Source organism: Anoplopoma fimbria, chromosome 17 (genome assembly GCF_027596085.1).
Source record: "Anoplopoma fimbria isolate UVic2021 breed Golden Eagle Sablefish chromosome 17, Afim_UVic_2022, whole genome shotgun sequence".
NCBI classification, from domain to species: Eukaryota; Metazoa; Chordata; class Actinopteri; order Perciformes; family Anoplopomatidae; genus Anoplopoma; species Anoplopoma fimbria.
In genome coordinates, this window is record NC_072465.1 from 18813125 (window position 1) to 18834108 (window position 20984).

Genomic DNA, 20984 nt, shown 5'->3' on the forward strand with positions numbered 1-20984 from the left:
TCTTGAAGCTCATCTCTACATGATAAGCCCATCCATTGTTTTTTTTTCTGTTTGTTTGTTTTTGTGTGTGAGTGTTGTTTCTAGCTGACTGAGCTAAACACTGACTCCATCATGAGCAAGATAAAAGAAGAAGGAAAAGAGTCCACCCCCCAAAAAAAGAGTGAAAGAAATCCCCTTCATGCTCAAACATGTCGAGCCAAGAAGGTGGTTTGAGGAGCTTTGTGATATTGTGGGTGTGCTGACTTGTTAATGTATGCATGGGCACACATACTCAAAAAGCATTCCCCCACAGATAAATGCTCATTATGGTACTCTGTCCCTAGAGCTTCGTTTGTTTTCTTAAACTCATCATCACAATCATCAACATTTATTAGCAAGTCAAGAAACTGAGCACCAATATGACTACTTAATAATAGCCTTGCAGTTCTAACAATAATGTTGAAAACATGTTTTCGTTTCATTAGATGTTCTTCACTTTCTGACTGTAACAAATTAAATGTACAACATGATACTGTTAGTGACATTTTAACATGCAACATTGTGTTTTCACGATACAAACAGAGAATTGTTTGAAGTGGATATGTCAATATTTATCAGTTTAAAAGAAATATTACAAATAAAAGGCTGAGCAAAAAAAATCATAAGAAGCGGCTTGTCACTCAAAGGAGAATAGCGCTGGTCCACCTTAAAGGTCAGCCCCCCTTAACTACAACCTGAGCCTGAGCTAACCCCCATCACTCTAATCACCAACTGGCTGACATGCAAGACACAGGAACTTAACTAGGGTCTCCTCATGGGTCCTGAAGAGTTGTTGCCTTTTTGTTTTTCACCAACAAGCAAACTGTACACATACTGCACTGCTACTGTAATGACCATAAAGCCTATACTTAAGCTACTGGCTGATAATTGATCTGGAATGTTTAGACAAGAAGTCAGAAAAAACATACACAACGTTATCCATACTTTGTCTTTTCCCTCTAGGGTCCATAGTGAGTATCCATCACTTCCAATAAGTTCCATCACAAAGTAAAAACAAACAGCCGCCACATGATGTTAATCGAGCAAAAACTTTTCCAGAATCCGTTACACCTGCAATTACTGGCACGAACTGAATTGGCTGATGCCAGCTGGCCTTTATCAAACCACCACCTAGCGCTTGAGGGTTATTACACTTAAACACAAATCAAAGGCATGGCTCCTACCGCTACATTTACAGCTGAAATGTTACTGCTGACTTCATATGTGCAAGTGGTATCAGGTGCAGTTGAATAAGAGTAGTTTAAGGAGTACAAGTACATGAGCACAGTATCGGACCCAATCCCAATACTGGTATTTGTATTGGCAGATATGGCATCAAAACAATAATCTCACACGTATGTACCCGTCTTCTGATCAAGACCAGTGCTGTGTGTTAATACAGTTGTTGACAAAATAGAAATATTTTGTTTGAGGATCAGGTCAATTGGAATGATGTGAAATGGCATACAGCAAGCATCTTGTCCACATTTTCATTGATGGCTGTTGTTTTGGGGCCGATGTGTACACAGTCGATGTCCGTTATTATAAAGACCTTGATCTTTACTCCGTTTCCTCCGTGACTTTGCTCGTGAGTCAATGTAAAATCAACATTAAGAAGCAGACTTGGGTGTTTATAGGCGATAGTTGAAAGAAAGGTCGGTAGTAATTTCAGGTGTGTTCATTTGGTTATGGTCACACCGAATCTGACACCAATTTGACTGACAAAGTTTAGTTTAATAACAAAACTGTGAATCTCAACCTTACCCTGGGTGCCCTTTAGCGCCCAGTATATCATACATTATTTAATTCAGGTTACAGTAACTGACAAAGGAAGTCCAATACCAAGTTGCCCACATGTGCGTCATTCAAAACAATTGCTCTTATCTCCTGCAATATAACACCAGCTGATTGCTCTCATTTAATTTCAAACTGTTTTATTTCCCAACTACATTACATTTTGGGGAGTTATTGTTTTTAGCCAGCTGTGTGATTTGTTTTTGCTCTCAGACTCTGCTGGAGGATATGAGTTATAGGAAATCATCACTCTCTATCTATTTCTCTGTTAGTCTGTCTGTTCATGTGTCTTTCTCTCCAGCTCTCCCTTTCTCTTTCTGTAAAGCTGCTATCAGTTGTAGGCCTGGCAGGGAGGGGTGCAGGGGAATGCTGACTGTTGCTTTTTGCTGCTGAGCAGTGGGAAATAAACAAGGTTGAAAACCTCCTTAAAACCTTCTACTTTTGTAAACTTCTCTTGTTCTCCCTTTCTCTGTCCGGCCGAGATCAAACCAATCTAACATCCGGTTTAAAAGTTCAGCTCACACAGACAAGAACTTCTGGGGAAGAGCTTTTTTTTTTGTATGTCCTTCTTAAGCATTTAAAGCCCTAAATCTCTTTGGGCTAAGAAAATAAAGGCAACCCAGAGGGCCAAGTTCAGGTTACAGAGAAACTCAGCCAAAAATAATCACGCCGCTGCTGTGCAGAGAGAGAAGAGGGCATGCTTTGACTCATCCTTTTTTAAGTACCTTAAGGGGAAACAGAGAGAGAGAGAGAGAGAGAGGGGAAAAAATGAGAGGGAAATGAAGAGGAGAGATAGAGGGGTTGACCTCTGTTTGTAATCCAATCTCATCCTGATTCCAAGCTGTTTGAAGTTCTGTCAAGAGAAACAGGCTTTGATCAGGTGGGCCTAATGAACTGAGGGGGCAGAGAGGGGAAAGGATAGAGTGGAGTTTTACTTCTGTGCTACAGACCTACTTCCACTGATTGTCTGCTGGTCCAACCAAACAAATTGCATTCTCTCAAAATATTGCAGTGTTCTTTTATCTAATGAACAAGTATGTAAAATAGAGAGAGTCCTTTCTCATATGTGCATTTTGTGTACAGTTTATGCTGCTGTGCAAATATCATTCGGTTACATTTTTACCACAGCAACACCCATATTTACATTTTACTTTTAAAATTCTGTATTTGTGAAAGAGGAATGCCTCACAAAGGTCAGTTTTTAAAGTAAATCTGTTCACCTAATTTCCAGTTTATTAGGTATCCCTAGCTAAAACTAATGCAGTCCGACTCTGTGTCTTTTCGTTTTTGACAAACTGCATCATAGACTACTTCCTCCAAAATGACTTAACGTGGATCTTCATCTATGAATGTAGGATTTATTGCAGGGCTGCAATATTTAGATAGGTGTACCTAACTGGTGACTGGAGTGTAATGCTGCTCAGGTTTACTGTTGAGCAGCAGTTTGGTCAGCAGTGTTTGACTCGATACGGTCAGATGTCCTGTTTGTTCTCCGGGGAAACACTCCCAGATTCACCTCTCGTTGAGCACTTCACTCCTGAACCTCGAACAAGCTATTATATGTCCTGGATCCTGATTGGACAGTGTGGTGTCACAGTCTCCCTTCTATTATCGCCAGCCCTCTGTCCTGCCAAAAACAATGATGTCACCCCTGTTGCCATGGTACACAGTGGGGCGAGCAGGAACATGCTAGAGAGAGAAAGGGAGAGGGGGAGGAGCTGCTGCCGTGTTTGGGAGGCCTTGCTAAAACTAAACATACATAGAGGAAGAGTGGAGGAATAGAGCGCACCAGCACAAAGCCTTTTCATTGTGTGTGACTTAATGATATAGTTGTTTTCGGTTTAAACTGTTTTTCACCCAGATTTTACGACCGCATGCATCCAAAAGAACACTGTCTACTCTAGTTTACAGGAAACGTCCTCCAGCGATTAAGACAGCAGACAACAGTAAAGTATTATGCTGCTTGGATTTTTTTTAAAGTACAATATTCATCACTTTTGTGATTATTGTGAAATAAACACCATTTATTTAGCTCCTCAGAATCAGTAATACTTTAAAATAGAGCAATGTCCAGGAGACTTATAACTACTGTGTGCCTTTGGTTTATTCATTAATGCCTGTCAATATTTTAAGTTGAGTAATTTGTAATAATAACAGAATAAGCACAAACATTTAAAATCGATGTGAGTTTTTATTCAATTCTGCAACGCAAAACATAATCAAAATGGCATTTGTAATTATTAAATTGGTTTAAAATTAAAAAACACTTGTTTCATAGCTTGGTGTTGGAGTATGAGCGTAGCTATGGGGAAGAAAATGCACGTAGGAATGGAAGTTTTACGCTGGGCTTTATGTTTTGTTTGGGAAAAGTCAGACGGACACATGAGGTAGAAGCAGTGGAAAGTCCCCGAGCTGAGACGGAGCCAGTGGTAGTTTTCCTGATTCTCGTTGGCTCTTACTCCCACTCACTGACAGCTCTGTAGGCCTCCTGTACTGGGACAGGACTCCAGGTTAGCAGAGAGAAATAGTTCACACACCACATCCACAACTATTTCTTCCAAAACATTACCTACCAGATACTCCTCCGCTTATGCCAGAGGTTTGTGCCTCACTCAGCAAACCGTGGTGTGTAAGTCAACAAAATTCAAAGTTTGAGCTGGAACACAGCATGTAGAGTATAGTTTTTGTGGTCAGTTTGTTTAAAGAGGCAATAAAACAGTTGCCTTCTACTTGAAAATACTATAATTTTGTCTAATTACCATCATTTACACCCATGGCTAAGCACCATTTTGGAAGTGTAAGCATGTCAGTTGACAGGAACCAGGATCAGTTCATACCAAAAGTAAAGGCAGCTGTTGTCTTGTTTACTTAATAAAACGTAACTTTACTCGTGAACAGTTTGTTTGATTCTGCTGGGAATACACTTTCAATTTTATAAAATAAAATAATATGTTCCTCGACTCTTTTTGAACTTTTAAATAGAGATCCATCATCACTAATAACTCTCTACCTCTCTTTTATCTTCTCTCGTCTCTTCTTCTCAGGTGAAGCAGCTTTGAGGGGGGACCCCAGACTCCAGTCGCTGTCTCTGTCCTCTTCTTCCTCATCATCCTCCTCTTCGTCCTCGTCCTCTTCATCTTCCTCCTCCATCTCCAACCACAGGACAGGTCCTCCTCCAATCAGCCCCACCAAGAGGAAGCTGAGTGGGGACCAGGGGGACAGCGACATGGACGACAACGAGCATGTGGCGAAGATGAGCCGGCTGTTTGCCACACAGCTGTGAGTACAAATACTGAGAAACACAACAGATAAGGCACTTGGACACCTTCTGAAAGAGTCCTTTATAGGCTCGGGCGATATGACGAGAATACCGTTCAACAAAATAGTGGTTGGTCATGATCGTTGTCCTCAAGTGTCCACAATAACAACACAATCAATTATGCAATACCTGTAATTGATTTCGAAACCTGACAGTACAACAGTGACAACATGCTAGCATACGTCTGATTTTGAGTGATCGTGGTTGTATAAATACTAGGTCGCCCTGTTAATACAGGTTACCTATGGGAGAGAAAATAGTTCATGACATAAGTGAAAATGTCGTATGTATGTATGTATGTATGTATGTATGTATGTATGTATGTATGTATGTATGTATGTATGTATGTATGTACAGTACCAGTCAAAAGTTTGGACACACCTTCTCATTCAATGGTTTTTCTTTTTATTTTTTTTAAAAAAAAAAAAAAAATTCTACATTGTAGATTAATATTGAAGACATCCAAACTATGAAGGAACACATATGGAATTACGTGGTAAACAAACAAATGCTCAACAAACTTATTGCGATAAGTAAAAAAAATAATAATAATTGATTTTGGAAATGACTACGACCATTTTTTTCAATAAATTTAGCCTTTTTGGACTAAGGCCTGAGACAATGAACAGCGCCCAGTGACACTGTGACGTTGTATAGCCATGGTTATTGCAAAATCCCAACATCCTTAATCTCCGATTTTCTATCACTGCACCCTTCTCTTTTCTGTCTGTCTCTTTATACACACACACACACACACACACACACACACACACACACACACACACACACACACACACACACACACACACACACACACACAATGTGGCCATTGAAATGGCCACCTTGCTGCCTAGAAGCTACATATACACTACTGCTGACTTGTATGGCAGGGTTTCTGTTGGCCACGTGTTGTGCGCTCTCCTTGCTTGTTGAAGCTGTGCACAGACAGGCAGACAGGCAGACAGGCAGACAGGCAGACAGGCAGGCTTTCTTTCTCAGAAGTCCCAGTTTGGACTCCAGGGTGCTATGCCAGGTTTAGCTGGCTGCACAGTGTTCTGCTTATAGCTGCGGAGCTCTGGAAGCTCGGAAACGGGGACTGCACAACAGAAAGATTACTCACATCTATAAGGTTCCCACATTCCCACTTCCAGAGATTCCAGAGATTCTGGAGCACTTATCGGCTGTGAAGGACCCCCCCCCCCCACACACACACACACACACACACACAAAAAAACCCCCCCCACACACACACACACACACACATTTTCTCAGTCATGGGACTCCAGCCAATGCTATTTATTGTGGAGGCAGGCTAGGATATGTTACGTGGAACTGTGCAGTTAAAATTAATAATAGTATGCAAGTAAGATTATGAATTAATGTTTTTGCTGCTCAGTCACGTTTCTTTTTACCCCTTTCTCTTATCATTAGCATTCTATTCTATCCACTGCTGCTGTCATCATTAGGAGTGATCCTTTTCTATGTCCATGTATCATTTCTGTCATATGGATTTACTTAATTGTAACTTTATAATGTTGTTCATTCTGTACACAACATGTATTGTATTATTTCCATCGTGGGAGAGTAATCCCTCCTTTGTTGCTCTCCCTGAGGTTTATTCTTTCTTTTTTTTCCCCTGTTAGAGGTTTTTTGGGGAGTTTTTCCTTAACTGTTGATAGGGTCCAAGGACAGATGATATTGTATGATGAACAGATTAGAGCCCTCTAAGGCAAATGTTTTATTTGTGATATTGGGCTATACATACAGAGTTGAATTTACTTTTTTTTTTGTGTCACTTGTTCCCAGCAGTTATGTTTGTCAGTCTGTGATATGACACAATGGAACAGATGATATGCTGGATGTACTTGAAGCCCTAGATTAAGAGTAGAGCACAGTTACTGGCAGTGTATTATGTGGTTAAGAATGTGCAAACACACAAATGCATGTGTGAATGCACATGCATTACATGCTGTCATCTGTTCACGCTTGCACAAACACCTGCTGCACATTAAGCAAATAGTTGAATTGAAATCATTGTTAAAAAACTAAATTCTTCTGAGTAACTAACATGTACCACATTTAGATTTTAAAGGAAAGTTTGAAGCTGTCGTCGGCTTTCATTCATAGCTTAAACGATGTGTTGCAATCCCGAACCAGCAAATAATCAAAATCACTCATGAAGTATAATCCACACTTGACTAAATAACGTGTATGTTTCAGTTCAGTATGTTCCAAACACTTCCGACGCAGCTAAATACAAGTTTTAACTTGGTGACTCTCGCTTCATTTATTGCAAACCTTCTATATGTTCACTTGTCTGTGTCAGTGATATTTTGGCGGAGCTTGTTTTACAGATAGGAAATCTTTTGCCTTTTGCATAAAGTCTTCTCGTGGGACAGGGGGGAGGGTCTTTGCTCCTTCATCTTGTGACCGTCTGGGCTCACATAACAAAGGATTAGCTTGTGTGTCTTGACATTTGTGCAGAGTCATCTTGTTTTCTGTTATGGTGGTGTCAGTGGTGGGAGAATTAACATTATTCTCTTTAACCAGGCAGTAAATCGATCCCACCACTTGGTGTATTATTCTCTTGTCTCAGATGTTTTTCCCTCTTTTTTCTTTTTGATATTTTTTTTATGCACAATGCGGTTGACTTCTGCTCACATTGATAAGCAAAACCGCCTACTCGTGTGTCACGAGTTGGCTTTTATTTTGTAAGTCGGTCTGCCAAAGTACAATGGGACTTATTGTCATATCAGCTTTCGGTTGGTGTCGGAGCTCCTTGCCACAGCTTCTAAATGCAACCATTTTGTGGAGTTAACCTTAGGTTCTGTGAAAGTAAATTGTTCTCAAACTTCTGTGATGTTTACGACTTTTCAAACTGCTTATTGTACCATGATAATTTCCTACAAGTAACACATAATAAGCCATAATCCCCTTATTTAATCTTCACCTTAATTATGACCTTGAGGTTATTTGGCTCGAGGGGCTGTAGGTTAATCTCTAGCCAAGAAAAGTCAATTGCTACTTGACTTGCTGCAACTTGAAGTTAAATCCCGTGCCTTCATGAAGATATCATTTTTTAAAACCCATTTCCCTTAGGGCCATCGTAGAGGTATCTTTAATTTAGTCATTTAATTTTAGGTTTCTCTGCGGGCATTCTTTCCCTGTTTAAGGGAACAACTAAGTGACTGATAGAAACCTGCAGTAAGTCAGGCTCTGAAAAGTTTTCCTCTTTGTTTGAATTGTTGTGCCTGTCCAAAAAACAGTGATTACACTAAAGTGGAGAATGATGGGTTGGTGTTACAGAAAAAGTCAAGCTTAAAATAGCGAGTGAAAACAGCGTCTGTGGAAAACATTGTAGGGTACTCAACAGTCGACACGTCTTTATTTAACATGCGTGAGCTTTCTGCTTCATTTAACTCATCCGTCATTGTAGGAATAGTGATTAGGTTTAATTTGAAAATGATGGACTTGATCCTTTCGAGGGAGAAGAAGCTAAACAGAAAACAAGAAAATGAGCTCTGCACGACTCACCACACACACACACACACACACACACACACACACACACACACACACACACACACACACACACACACACACACACACACACACACACACACACACACACACACACACACACACTCAATTCAAATGTCCAGAGATGGTTATCTGACACCATTCTAGCTGTTGGTTTTTGCTGGCTGCTTCTTTCTGTGTAGCTTTTTCTTTTTCTTTTTTTGTCTGCACTGATTGCCCTGCTCAGCTTTGTGTTCATTCTTCCTCTTAAGCAAAAAAACAAACATTTTCTCTGTTTTGCTTCAATGGCAGTTTTCCTGTGTGCCGACTACATCAGTGTGTTTTTGTCGAGCTGCTTGTAGTTGTCTTCTTTTGTGTGTAAGTTCAGTCATATTTTAGGTGAGTGAACGTACAGACAGACACCTGACACCTTAGACTTGAGGCGGGGCTACGAAGGAGGAAGCTCGGGTTTCTTTTGTTGTCCAATCGCAACAAGCTGAAGTCAGGGGGAGGCAGCCACTGGCTAGAGAGAAAATAACTTTCTGAACCAACTCAATCTTTTTTTTTTCTTCTTCATGTTGGGCAGTATTAACAGGCATGATAAATGAGCGGATTTTGCTTTTGTCGACAGAAATTTATTTAAGAATGTGGTTGCGAGTGTACTTTTCTCAGCCGTCTTACTGTTTTAATAGTTAAGTCACTATTGCATTACAGAAAAGTTTATGACATAGTTAATTCTGCATATAAAAGTCACTGGCAGTCCTTCTGGCAGGCTGATATGTCGAAGTGATCTCTGTCGGTACTGACTCTGCGTGTGTTTGTGCAGGTATGCACATGTGTCGTCCTGTGAACTGTCCATACATGCATGTTTGCATGTCTGTGATCATGTGTGTGTGTGTGTGTGTGTGTGTGTGTGTGTGTGCGTGTGTGTGCGTGTGCGTGTGTGTTTGGTGAGAGGGCTCCTTGTCAGGCAGCAGAGGCTACTTTCTCATTTTCTCTGAGGAGTAGGAGGAGTCTCGAACAAAGAAGCCTTATCCTGTCCACTGGAGCCTGCGGGCTGGAAGCTTGCTGCTGCCTGCTCGCCTACCCGCCCCGCCACTCTGCAGTTGTAGACCCTCCAGGAAAAAAAAGTCCTCTTGCTCAGCTGTTTAATTTCTCCTTTAGAATAAGAGCCGGTCACAGAGCAAAGTTTAGGCCTGTAATTGGGGGAATAGAACTGCAGGAAAGTGTAACTGCAGCAGCCTGGTTACATATGACTCAGTGGGTTTGTTAATTTCCCCAGGGAAGTATTTCAAAATTAAGAAGTTATTGTCTTTTATTGTAACCACATTGAGCAGTGTGTTTAAAAAAAAATATATATATATATATTTTGAATTATTTTATTTAAATTACAAATAACCCATACTAACTGACCCTTCACTAAGCCCTGCCCCTTGAACGTTGACTGGCCAATTACTGTATATTATAGCATCGGCCTCCTCTGACCAGGGTCCGACGGCTGTGCTCCATAGACTCTCATGAAATCGCTTTATACCTCCTAATTTTCATGCTTCGTTCTAGGAATGGTTAAACATTGTGCACGAGTAATAGTGATACTTATCACCCCGATGTTGGAAGGAGATGTATGTTTCTGAAATGTTACGTTTCTATGTAAAAACCCGTGGAGCTAACGTTAGCAGTGTGTGTCATCTTATGATTAACTCACATTAGCACTTCTATGCTAGTTACTGAAGGTATACTGAATGTATATACATGCTGCTTTTGCTTTTTAATAGTGCATAATGATAAAAGCTAAATTAAATTGGTCAGTTTGCTGCAGTAAGTACTGTAGCACACAGAAACTGCAGCTGCTTTCTACTGGGAACTTCATCAGCAAGTTGTTCTCATGGAAAAAATAAGAGAGGTGGAGTTAGTTTGTGTGAGTGAGTGTGACCATGCCAGGTGAAGTCATTGTTACCCCCTTGTTTTACATGGGACTGAACTATTTGTGTTTTTTTTCCGTGTGTGTGTGTGTGTGTGTGTGTGCGTGTGCGTGCGTGTGTGTGTGTGTGTGTGTGTGTGTGTGTGTGTGTGTGTGTGTGTGTGTGTTCTCATGTTGTTTTCTTTGTGTGTGTGTGTGTCGGTTCTCATGTTGTTTTCTTTGCCAGCTTGTTGTGGTTGTTCCCATATCCGATCGGTCCCAGCTTTGATAACAAAGGATTTTCTTCAGTTAACTGTCAAATATGTGCTTGATTTCGATCAGTAATTATGCATGAAAGATTTAATACGGCTTTGTCAAGAGATGAAATGATGTAGTTGCTTTAGGTATTCAGTATAATACATTTATGCTATGTAATGTTTCATATTGCATGTCGAGGGTGATTAATGGTCTGTAAATGACATCTGTTAAGTTGTATTTCCTTTGGGTTTAGACTTTTCTATTTTAAAGGATACAAATATCATTGCTAACTTAAGCATAGTCCTGATACTAAAACATGAACGTAGCAGAGTAAACTGTGTCGAGATGTTTGTATACTTTATATACATAGCCTGGGTACGCCCTGTGGCTCCCTTTCTGAGTGTGTGTGTGTGTGTGTGTGCGTGTGCGTGTGTGTGAGTGTGTATATCCATTTTGTGGGTTTGTACAGACCTCGCAGAGCTTGGGTCTGGTTGTAACCTGTGGTTGAGCCTTCATCCTCCTCTACTTTTTTTCTTTTTGGTCGTCGTCTCCTCTCTACGCCCTGATTCTTCCCAGATGTTTCCTGTGTGTGTATCTCTCTCTCTCTCTCTCTCTCTCTCTCTGTGTTCTTGCTCTTTTTATTTATTTCTTGAAGGAGTAGGATATGAACCTCTGCCCAACCAAAGATTTATTGTGAGGTTTGGTCTGAAGACTTTAGAACACAATTGTGAGAAAAGGCGCAGAGCTTTTATAGCTCCTGTATGTTTGCCTCAAAGTAGAATATAGCTAACTCACTAAATGTTCAGCTAAACCGGGAATACTAAACCATATTTTTAAAACCTTCAGTTCTTATATTTATTTTTGTTGGATTTAGTTCTCCATTGTGACAATAAGGCGAGTTGACTTGTACAAAGCTGCAAGAACAAATTACAGGTTTTCAGATTTTAAGTCATTCAAACACATGATCACAGTCATGATCTTTAACTTGGGGTTTAACTTGAAGACAGGGTGTCATGTGAACGGTTTCTTTAAAGGCTGTACTTAATGACAGATCTCAATGGCGTAATATTGTTCAGGATATAGGACTATATCATTTATGTGTTGAGGTCTGGACTCTTGGGGTTTTAAAATGAAGGGATCTTCCAGTGAATGCCCACCTCAGTGACTGACTACCACTAATGCAGTGCTGTGTGGGGTGAACTCCAAGCTGGTGATAATAATAACAACGAGTGAATCTTTATTATGAAATCAGATGAAGCTGATTTCATAATTCTTGCCTCTTTATTTATTCACTTTATCCCCCCGTAGCTTTTGTAGGTACAGAGTCCCAGAGTTCTCTACTTTTTTTTTTTTTTTTTTTTAAATCGCTCTCTATCTCTTCCCACTTTTATCTCTCATCATCACTTCTAGCTCTCATCCTCTCCACCCGCATACCCGTATCTTATGCGTAGCCCTCACCCCTCCGCCTTTTGCATCCTCTCCCCCGCCCCTCTCCCCAGCTGCGACCCCAAACGATAATTGAGAGGTGAGTAAGAGAGACAAAGACACAGGGTATGTTTTGAATGCCTGATCCCTGGCATGAAATGCGGTCCCGGGTTTGGTGGGCAATCAGGCGAGGGGATGGCGGGGGCGGCGGTGGATTCGACAGCTACGCCATTCATTGGTCGGATTTGTTGATCCCGTTCACCGGCTCCTGCAAAGGGCCCCTCTTGTGTGAGGATGTGGGCATGCCTGCTCTTTGGCAATGATTAAAGTTTGGAACAACTTGGTTAACCTAACCCAAGACCCAGCTGCTGGGAGGGTCTGAGAGGGGGAGTGCTCTATTATCTGTTTGCCTCCAAGCTAATCTGCTGCTGATTGTTTATATGTGAAGATAACCGAGTTATACAGGAGGACCGTGTTCTGGAGAATAAGATTTTTTTTTTTTTTTTTTTTTTTTGTGATTAGTTTCACAATGCATTAACTTTTTGACTTTTTGATAAAGAATGAAACAGAAAACTTGTGCCACTATGGGGGAAAACACCAAAGCTTGTTGGTGAGCTGTCGTCCAGGGTTTATGAAAACGCTGCCAGGTCTCTCCCTCTTTAACCCTCAGGAAGTTTGCTGCCGATTGTGAAAGAAAGAAAGAAAGAAAGAAAGAAAGAAAGAAAGAAAGAAAGAAAGAAAGAAAGAAAGAAAAAAAAGAAAGAAGGGGGGGTTCTGCTAATGTAAGCTCTCGGCACAAACGAAGGAAACTACTGACCTCACTCTTTCTTATAGTAGAGGTCCGGACCATTCACACGCAGCTCCCCCCCCTTCCCCACCTCTCCTGGGCTCTTCTTGTCTCCCGCTCTGTATTCTGTAGAGACTATTTATTTGTGGAGGACGCTGCTGTGGGCTCCAGATGCTTGACCCAGCAGTCAGGTTGCCTGGTCACATGGATTTACAACTGTTTGCCTGAACTTGTTGTTTTGCATCCAAACAAAAAAACTCTAAAGGCCCGCTTCAACTTTTTCACTCTAGGGTCTGTTTCGTATTCTCATTCAGACTTTTTTTTTTCCTGGAGAAATGCCTCCCTGTGTCTGGTGAAGAACAAAAGGAGCAAGAGAGAATTTCACGTTTGGGTGCAAGCTTACATACTTTTTCAGTATTGAGGCTTCTTTGTCTAATAGTGTATATTTCAGTTTAGGAAGGAGGAAGTCGGGGAGTATGTATTCATTTATCATTTTTGTGTCTTTGCATTTGGCTATGAAGTTGCAGACAAAAGAAGAGATAGTGAGAGGAGAGTACAGTCAATCTTGCTCCCTGTAACTGGGCCTCAAATTGTGGGAGGAGAGTGGAGCTGCAGTAAGGCTGTAATATACAGTTGAACACACACACACACACACACACACACACACACAGACCACATTAGACGCACTGTGCAAAATAATTGCTACCGGCAAACAAGTGTGTGTGTGTGTGTGCAGTATTAAGCAGTGCCTGGGAGCTGGAAAAAAAAGAGGCCAAAATCTGTGTTGTGTGAAACTGTCGTTACTTAAGTCTCTTATCCTTATCGCTGCTTTTTCAATGATTAGAATATGAGCTCACGTATTGTAGAGGAACAGAGGGATTTTTTGTTGCGGTGAGAACTAATTCTCTTTCATATGGAAAGTTTGTTTGGGCCAGCCTACCTTCTTTCACCTTCAGTATCCAGTCCATGGTTGTGAGTGTAGACGGTGTGTTGTGGAATAGAAGAGTCAAAAACATCCAAAGACGGATGTAAGCTCAAGCAGATTAAATAAAGTGTTGAGAGATGACTATCCTGCATTAGCCCTGAAGGATAGTCCCTGTTTTCATCAGACGGCAGTGAGTGCAGCTGGCTTCAGGCTCCCTGCAGAGTTAAGTTGATTTGCTGCACTGAGGAAACCCCTTTTTAGAGCTTTGTGCAATGTTTGCCCTCTGTGCAGGGAGAAGTTTGGAGTCCATCCATGTTGGATAAAGTTAAGAGAGCGTTCCTTCCTAGGTTTAACAGCAAAAAGACAGTTTGTGTATGCGTGACTTATCATGTGTGAGGTTAGTATTAATAGCTTCTGCTGGTCCTGCAGTGTTTGACACAGAGCCCCATTTACAAATGTTATTTTGTTTATCTTCCCTCTTTTCTCCCTCATCTCTCTCTCTCTCTCTCTGAGCCCCTGTTTACCGCTCTGTCTTTATTCATCTCTTCACTGCTCATCCTTTTTCTCGGTCCATTTTCCGTCACGACACACACAAGCTGCCACCAGTCTTTCCTCATCTTTCTTATCCGCTCATCCCTCACACCAAGGGTTGGGTTTTTCTAATAACTTTGGATAAGGTGCCATTTAATCCATGTAGTAAAGAATAATGTGCTAAACATTGAGAAGGTACTATAGATAAATAGCAAATATGGTATCTATTTGGCAAAGTTGTCTTTTCTTGCTTACAATACATTTTGCTGGATTAAAAAAAAAAGACACTTCACTATTGGACTCCACCTCTAAAATATATACAAAACCCAATGTGAAGGTTAAACTAATGCGCCTCTCTCTTTCTCTACCTCTCTTCCCTCCGTTCCCCAGGAAGCCTAATGGAGACTACCGCAGCTCTCCCCTCTCTAAGGATCGGAGCCGGAGCCCAAGCGAGCGTGTGGTGGTGCCCAGCGCTTTGGGAGTCCATAGCAACCACCTGTACAGCCACACCCACCACCACCACCACCACCACCTTGCCAGCTTAGCTGGCATGGACCAGCCGCTAGCGCTCACCAAAAACAGCATGGTGGAATCTGCACGCAGCAGCACAGCAGCTATGGCCACAGTGCCACATACAGTCAGCGCCGTGGAACGCCAGCAGGTAACCTGCACTTCCTGTATTATTTGGTCTGAGCACAGAATACATTTTTTTGCAAATTGTTGGGTAGAACCTCAACTCGTTAAGTCGCCCCTCATGATGTGAGCACCGTGCCTTCAATAGCCAGTCTCCTTGGACGTTAGAGAGAAAAAATATGGTTTGTTAGCCAAAACTGTTCTAAATCCCTGGTGGTAAATAAATCACTCTCTCTCCCTCAAGCTTCAAACCTCCTTTTAGTCTGTCTTACTTGACATGAATATTTCTCTTCTTATTCAATCTTCTTACCCCACTCTTGACACAGTTATGTTGCTTTGGTGATTCCTAAATATTGAATTTGTGTTTCAGAATCGTCCTTCAGTGATCACATGCGCCCCGGCCAACAACCGCAACTGCAACCTGTCTCACTGTCCCGTCTCCCACAACGGCTGTGCAAGCCTCGCTAACAACTACAGGAGAATCAACAGTGAGTGCACAAGTGCAAGTGCATCGGAAAAAAGCATATACACATACAGACAGACACATGACATCATAGTTTTTTTATATGCTATTCTTTGCTTGTTTCAGTTATTCTGTTTATGTTAGAAGGAGCAGTGATGGATGGACATATCTCAGTAGTAAATTGATACCAATTGTTACCAAGTAACCTTTACTGGCCACATCCCTAAAAGTGGATATCATTTGGGGAAAAAAAGAGTTTCCCATACAGAGCAGTTGGTGGGAAACTTCTCTGAGTGCAGATCAGCCTCCAGAGAAAACACAACCGCTCATACTCTCCACAGACTTATATAACTAGTGTTGCTAAAAAAAAAAAAAATCATCCAAGTTTTCTGTCAGTGAGTCTCAGAAGACTCGATGTGCTTTCTTTACTACCTTGTCTGTTCTCTCTGTTATCTCTGTACTGTAAAAGTCCCCCGAGGCTCCAGCCAAACACATGTGTCTGTTTTATTCAGCCTGTCTGTGAGTGTTGGTCATGTTTTCTGTGGGTTGATAACTTAACTGTGGCCATTTTTTATGATCCCAGTGAAATCCCTATGATCTCATTGAGGTCAACAGTGAAATTTAAAACGGTGATTTAATATTCAAAACTGCAATGAAAAAGTGAAGTAGATGTCAGCGTTAGTATTTTTCCATTGACCTAAAATGAACAATACCAATGTTGAAACCTGACGCTAGGCAATAAAACACCCGCTGAACTTTATATACGTGTGTTTTAGAGATGTTTCTGTTTTTTATTATGGGAAATAAAAACTCCCTCTGTCGCCTTCTCCTCCCCGTTTTAGCCAACACAGCCTGTGACCCGGTGATTGAGGAACATTTCCGCCGCAGTCTTGGGAAGAACTACAAGGAGCCCGAGCCCATCGCCACCAACTCTGTGTCCATCACCGGCTCCGTGGACGACCACTTCGCCAAGGCACTGGGCGAGACCTGGCTGCAGATTAAAAACAAGGGGAGTCCCTCGTCGTCGGGCAGCAGCCCAAACTCCTCCCCTGACAGTCACATGGTCAATCACAACCACTCCCCTTCTGTGGTCTCCTGAAGGAAGAAGGGTTTAAGAGAGATTTTCCCTTCTTTCCCCGGCCCTCACAATCCTCCCGGCTCTGACACCCACGCCCTCGTCACTTTGGTCTATCACCAGCATCCCAGAGGGAATGCCTGCCTGCTGGTCTGCTAAAAAAAACAAAACATGTAAAAACCCTCAAGCCTGTTCCTTCACTCTCTGTGTACTCATAGAGGATCAACGAAGCAATAACAACATGGTCGTCGTCGTCCCCCCCCCACCCCACCCCACCCTTTCTTTTGAGACTCGACTGGAGCATCGAGCTGCTCCCTCCAATCATTCATCATCCCTGCATGTCAAGCTTGGAGCTGAGCAACGTGTCTGTAGTTATATGTACATAAAGAGAGAGAGCAAAGGCGGTATTTTAATAATTAATTTTCTTCTTTCTTTTTTTCGTTTTTTTTTTCCGTTTGTGTTTTTAACAGTAGTTTTGTGTACTGCTTTTGCGTTATGAGATGTCCGATATTTGAGAGAAAAGATAAGAGAGAAACACTTTGGAGAAAATAAATCACAAACCACCTGACTGTGCTACCAAAGAAACCTCAGAAACAGATGTTTATCAATGCCCCACCTCGAAAAAAACTAAAACAACGAAAAACCATCTTGCAATCTCCCTCTGTTTTTTATCTCCTTTTTATTTTCTCACCTTCCTTCCTTCCCTCTCGCCCCTGTGTTTGTGTGCTGGTGGTTTTTATTACTGTATGTGTAAACTTAGGTGATTGGCTTGGTGTGTTTTGCATTGCTGTCGTAGAGGTTAAAGAGTGGCATGTCAATATTGTAATCTGGCGCCGCACACACCTGGACTGATAACGCTCATTCTGACACGGTCTGGTATAATCCAGCTTTTGTTGGAACCTCTATCGGATCCCATTAACTGTTATGTAAAATCTACCTGGGTAAAATTCCAACCTGACCCCTCTGGAAAAAGTACAATTACTATGCATTATTTTGTTAATGCATTTTGGAAAAAATATAAAATGAATACCAGTATGGCTTGGAAGTTAAAAAAAAATGTTAGAGATGTGCTAAATTATACCCATTTGGATGCCATGTGTTCCAGTGTAAAGTGAACTTTGTCACATCACTGCATGTGGATTAAGTGCAGCTGTTAACTCCAAACACACACGTGGTAGCTCGCTCTGCCACCATTGGCAGCCACTGTCGGGGTCTAAACTACTTAAATGGTGCCAAAATGTTGCATTTCATTTTTAGAACAAGCACAGTCAGGTTATCAAATCAGCAAACTGTGGTTCCAATAGACATCGCAGCCATTAGGAGCAGAGATCCGAGCTGGAAACACAGCTGCACGGCCTGCAGTGCGTTGCTGAACAATGCGCTTTGATGTCTTTCACGAGATTAACTGCTGACAGTGATGAGGAGAGAGATGACGCTGCATGTCACTTTGTGGTTGGGGAAAAAAAAAGAAGTCTGGTTTCTCGAATGGGGGTCGGGAGAAGATCATTCAGATCTCTTCAAACACACCTTTTGTTTTTGTGTCTCTTTGAACACGGGTGTAGTAATTATGTTTGGCTTACACCCTGCTACCCCTCCCTCTCCTACACTGTGGTTCGGTAGATTTCTATAAGGTTGAAGGGTAAACTAATGCTTTTACAGGTGCATGTTTTATTTTGTGTTTTTTTCTTTTTGTGTTTTTTTTAATAGCTGGTATCTATTAATGTTTTTAAGCAGCATTTCAATCTTAACTACTATTAGCCTTTTCCATTTGGACGTTAGTTGTTACTTTGTTTCGTTGTCAGTAACAGACATAGACACTATACACTCACTGCTGGGTCAGTTGTACTCCATATTATTATTGTTATTATTACAATTTTGTATTTTTTTTTTTTGTTTTCCATTAATATCAGTATGGTAACAAACATCTATAGTGGGACGGCCTCCGGACAGGCTCTGTTTAACAATGAGAGCTGCGTTTCTCGGAACCATCTCGGCACGCTAACCGATTAGCTCGTTCCCGCAGCGGAGCAGAGGTGGCCTTGGTGCTGAGTTGGCTCCGGGATACGCAGCCCAGTAAAGGTTTTCTTAAGATGTTGATCCATCGGTGGTACAGGATGCTACAACCTTCAGCATGACCGAGCTGAGACATCAACTTGGCACATATTAGTCAACAGGGCCTTGTTTTTCCTGAAAAGCATCTCAAGTGGTCTTTATTCTTACGAGTCTGTTTGGCTGTCTTCTTAAATTAACCGTCTTGGTACCAGCCTTAACCCAAATTCTCGCTGCAATCCAATTAGTATGCTCCGATGCTTTTGAGAAACAAGATGTTGTTCATGGTAAGAGCTAGTGATGGCGTCTCGCAAACATCTTTTTGATGTTTAAGAGACGATAACAAACAAAACATTTGCTGAAAATGAAGGGTTATCTGAATTTATAGTGTGATGTCACAGCTCAACCTTCATCAGTTGACTCTTTGTGTCCCGACTTGGTGTCCAGACTTTTTGTTTTTTGTGCTTCAATGCTTTCTTTTCTGAACAACATTGTATTGTTGCTGCGGTTAAGCTTGACTGCTACAGTCTGAGAAAATGCATTTTCCTGTTAAAGAGCCTGCGCCAAGGTGGCATACATTCCTCCTATAGGGAACTTTGTACAGGCCGCATACTCGCTCAGTATCTCCATTTCAACAGACTGCACTAATAACCAGTCAGGGCCAACTCTCCCAGAGTTCCCTGCCAACAGGGTTTTTTTTTGTGTCTTTTCCGGAATTACAAGGTTTTGCTTTTCTTTGCATCAGGCAATTTGGCCATAAATCCATAGCATATGATTAAGGAAAACAAACATTTATGTTATAAATACTTACATTTTTGAGGCCATTAAGAGCATAGAATTCAGAGAACTGTGGCTGTAACAGTGTACAGCGATGTGAGTCATTCTGTATCTAAAGTACTGAATCACTTAATGTCTGAGCCGAGTACACTGAGGTTCAGATCTTGTTTGTGATGGATTTAATCATACCTGATAAAAATGACCTAAACCAGAGTTCTCTAAATGGAATTCAGTCTGTGTTCTAGAATGTCCACACATTCCATCCTCAACTGAACAGACGTGACAGAACCGGAACTGACGGTGAAAGTTGTAGAATTTTCAGATACACAAAAGTTTTCAATCAAAACGCATCTGCCAGTGAAATAATTCCCAGAACAAATAAGTACTCTCAGTTTAAATGTGCTTTCTGTGAAAGGTTCAGAGTGGTTTAAATGGTGATTTTCAGCAGGCAGGTTTTGGGGAGCGGAGCTTCAGGAGCTGAGCTTCTGTAAGATAGACCGGAGTTGGGAGACTTTGAGCTGAAAGTCTAACGGCAGTGCCCCCACACGACCCCTCAGATCCAGTTGACCTTGATTTAAGTTTGATGTAAAAAGCAACATGCTAGAAAACACGAGGGAAAAGGGCTCAGTGTCCAGAGGATTTTGTTATTCTATTATTATTCTTTCTCATTATCATTTCACTACCACCCTGTAGGTAGGCGGCTCTCTTTCTGCTTCGGCAAACACTCCCTACACCCTGTAGGGAAATCACTTAATAAAAAAATACTTTTTTATAATAGGTAACTATAAGACCATCATTACGCTGTGCGTAACGAATGTACAGAGACAAAAATCGTAGGTATTTTTTGAGGAACAATTAATTTGTTAATGATATGTAGCTATTTAATTGTTGGTTTTTTTTTTTCCCTGTCCTTATATTGTAATCATTGCATTTTCTTTTTTTTTTTGTGAAAAAAGTTGATCTTTTTTGTTTATAGAGTTTGTCTTGTCAGAGTAAAGGTTCAAGTGCAGGAACACAGTAAACGTATGAAACCACAATAAGCCACTGGTGTGTTGGTGACAATCGCTACTTCCATTGGTCCCCAGTGTTCTGCAATCATCTGACTTGGTTTGATGGTGTTGCTTCTGAGACATCTGAACAAAGGAGGTTGACCTTTCAGAGACCTCTTGAGCAAGTAGCAAGTTTTGCATTAATGGAACATAATCATTTTGCCACTAGCCCAGTGAGTCCTGCCAGCCTTTCCCAGATCATTTCCATTTAACAATTAAAAATAAAATAAACAAACAGCATTAGTTATGGGCTAGAAGGCAGGCAAACCTTCCACCACTGCAGTTTCAATTCTTGGTTTTGAAGGTCTTTTGATGACTGTTGGTCTAAAGATGGGAACTGAACTAACCAGTAACACCATCAGTCCATTGGAAAAAATGTATCAGATTGGTTTAACTGAAATCAGAGCACTAAAGCTGAACGGATAAAAACCTTACAGCGATTTAGTCGATTCTTTTTTTCGT

The 20984-nt window shown here is 41.3% G+C and overlaps 1 protein-coding gene across 2 annotated transcripts in view; it reads left to right on the forward strand.

Moving 5' to 3' along the window:
• The window catches only part of vgll4b (vestigial-like family member 4b), a 36007-nt gene extending 19099 nt beyond the window's left edge, over window positions 1-16908 (forward strand). For both annotated transcript variants that reach the window (XM_054617612.1, XM_054617611.1), the window contains 4 exons: window positions 4857-5091; window positions 14867-15137; window positions 15480-15597; window positions 16415-16908. In XM_054617612.1, coding sequence (XP_054473587.1) covers window positions 4857-5091; window positions 14867-15137; window positions 15480-15597; window positions 16415-16671 — 881 coding nt within the window. In that variant the 3' untranslated portion in view covers window positions 16672-16908. The remainder of the gene's footprint in view (window positions 1-4856; window positions 5092-14866; window positions 15138-15479; window positions 15598-16414) is intronic.
• Window positions 16909-20984: the final 4076 nt, after the last annotated feature.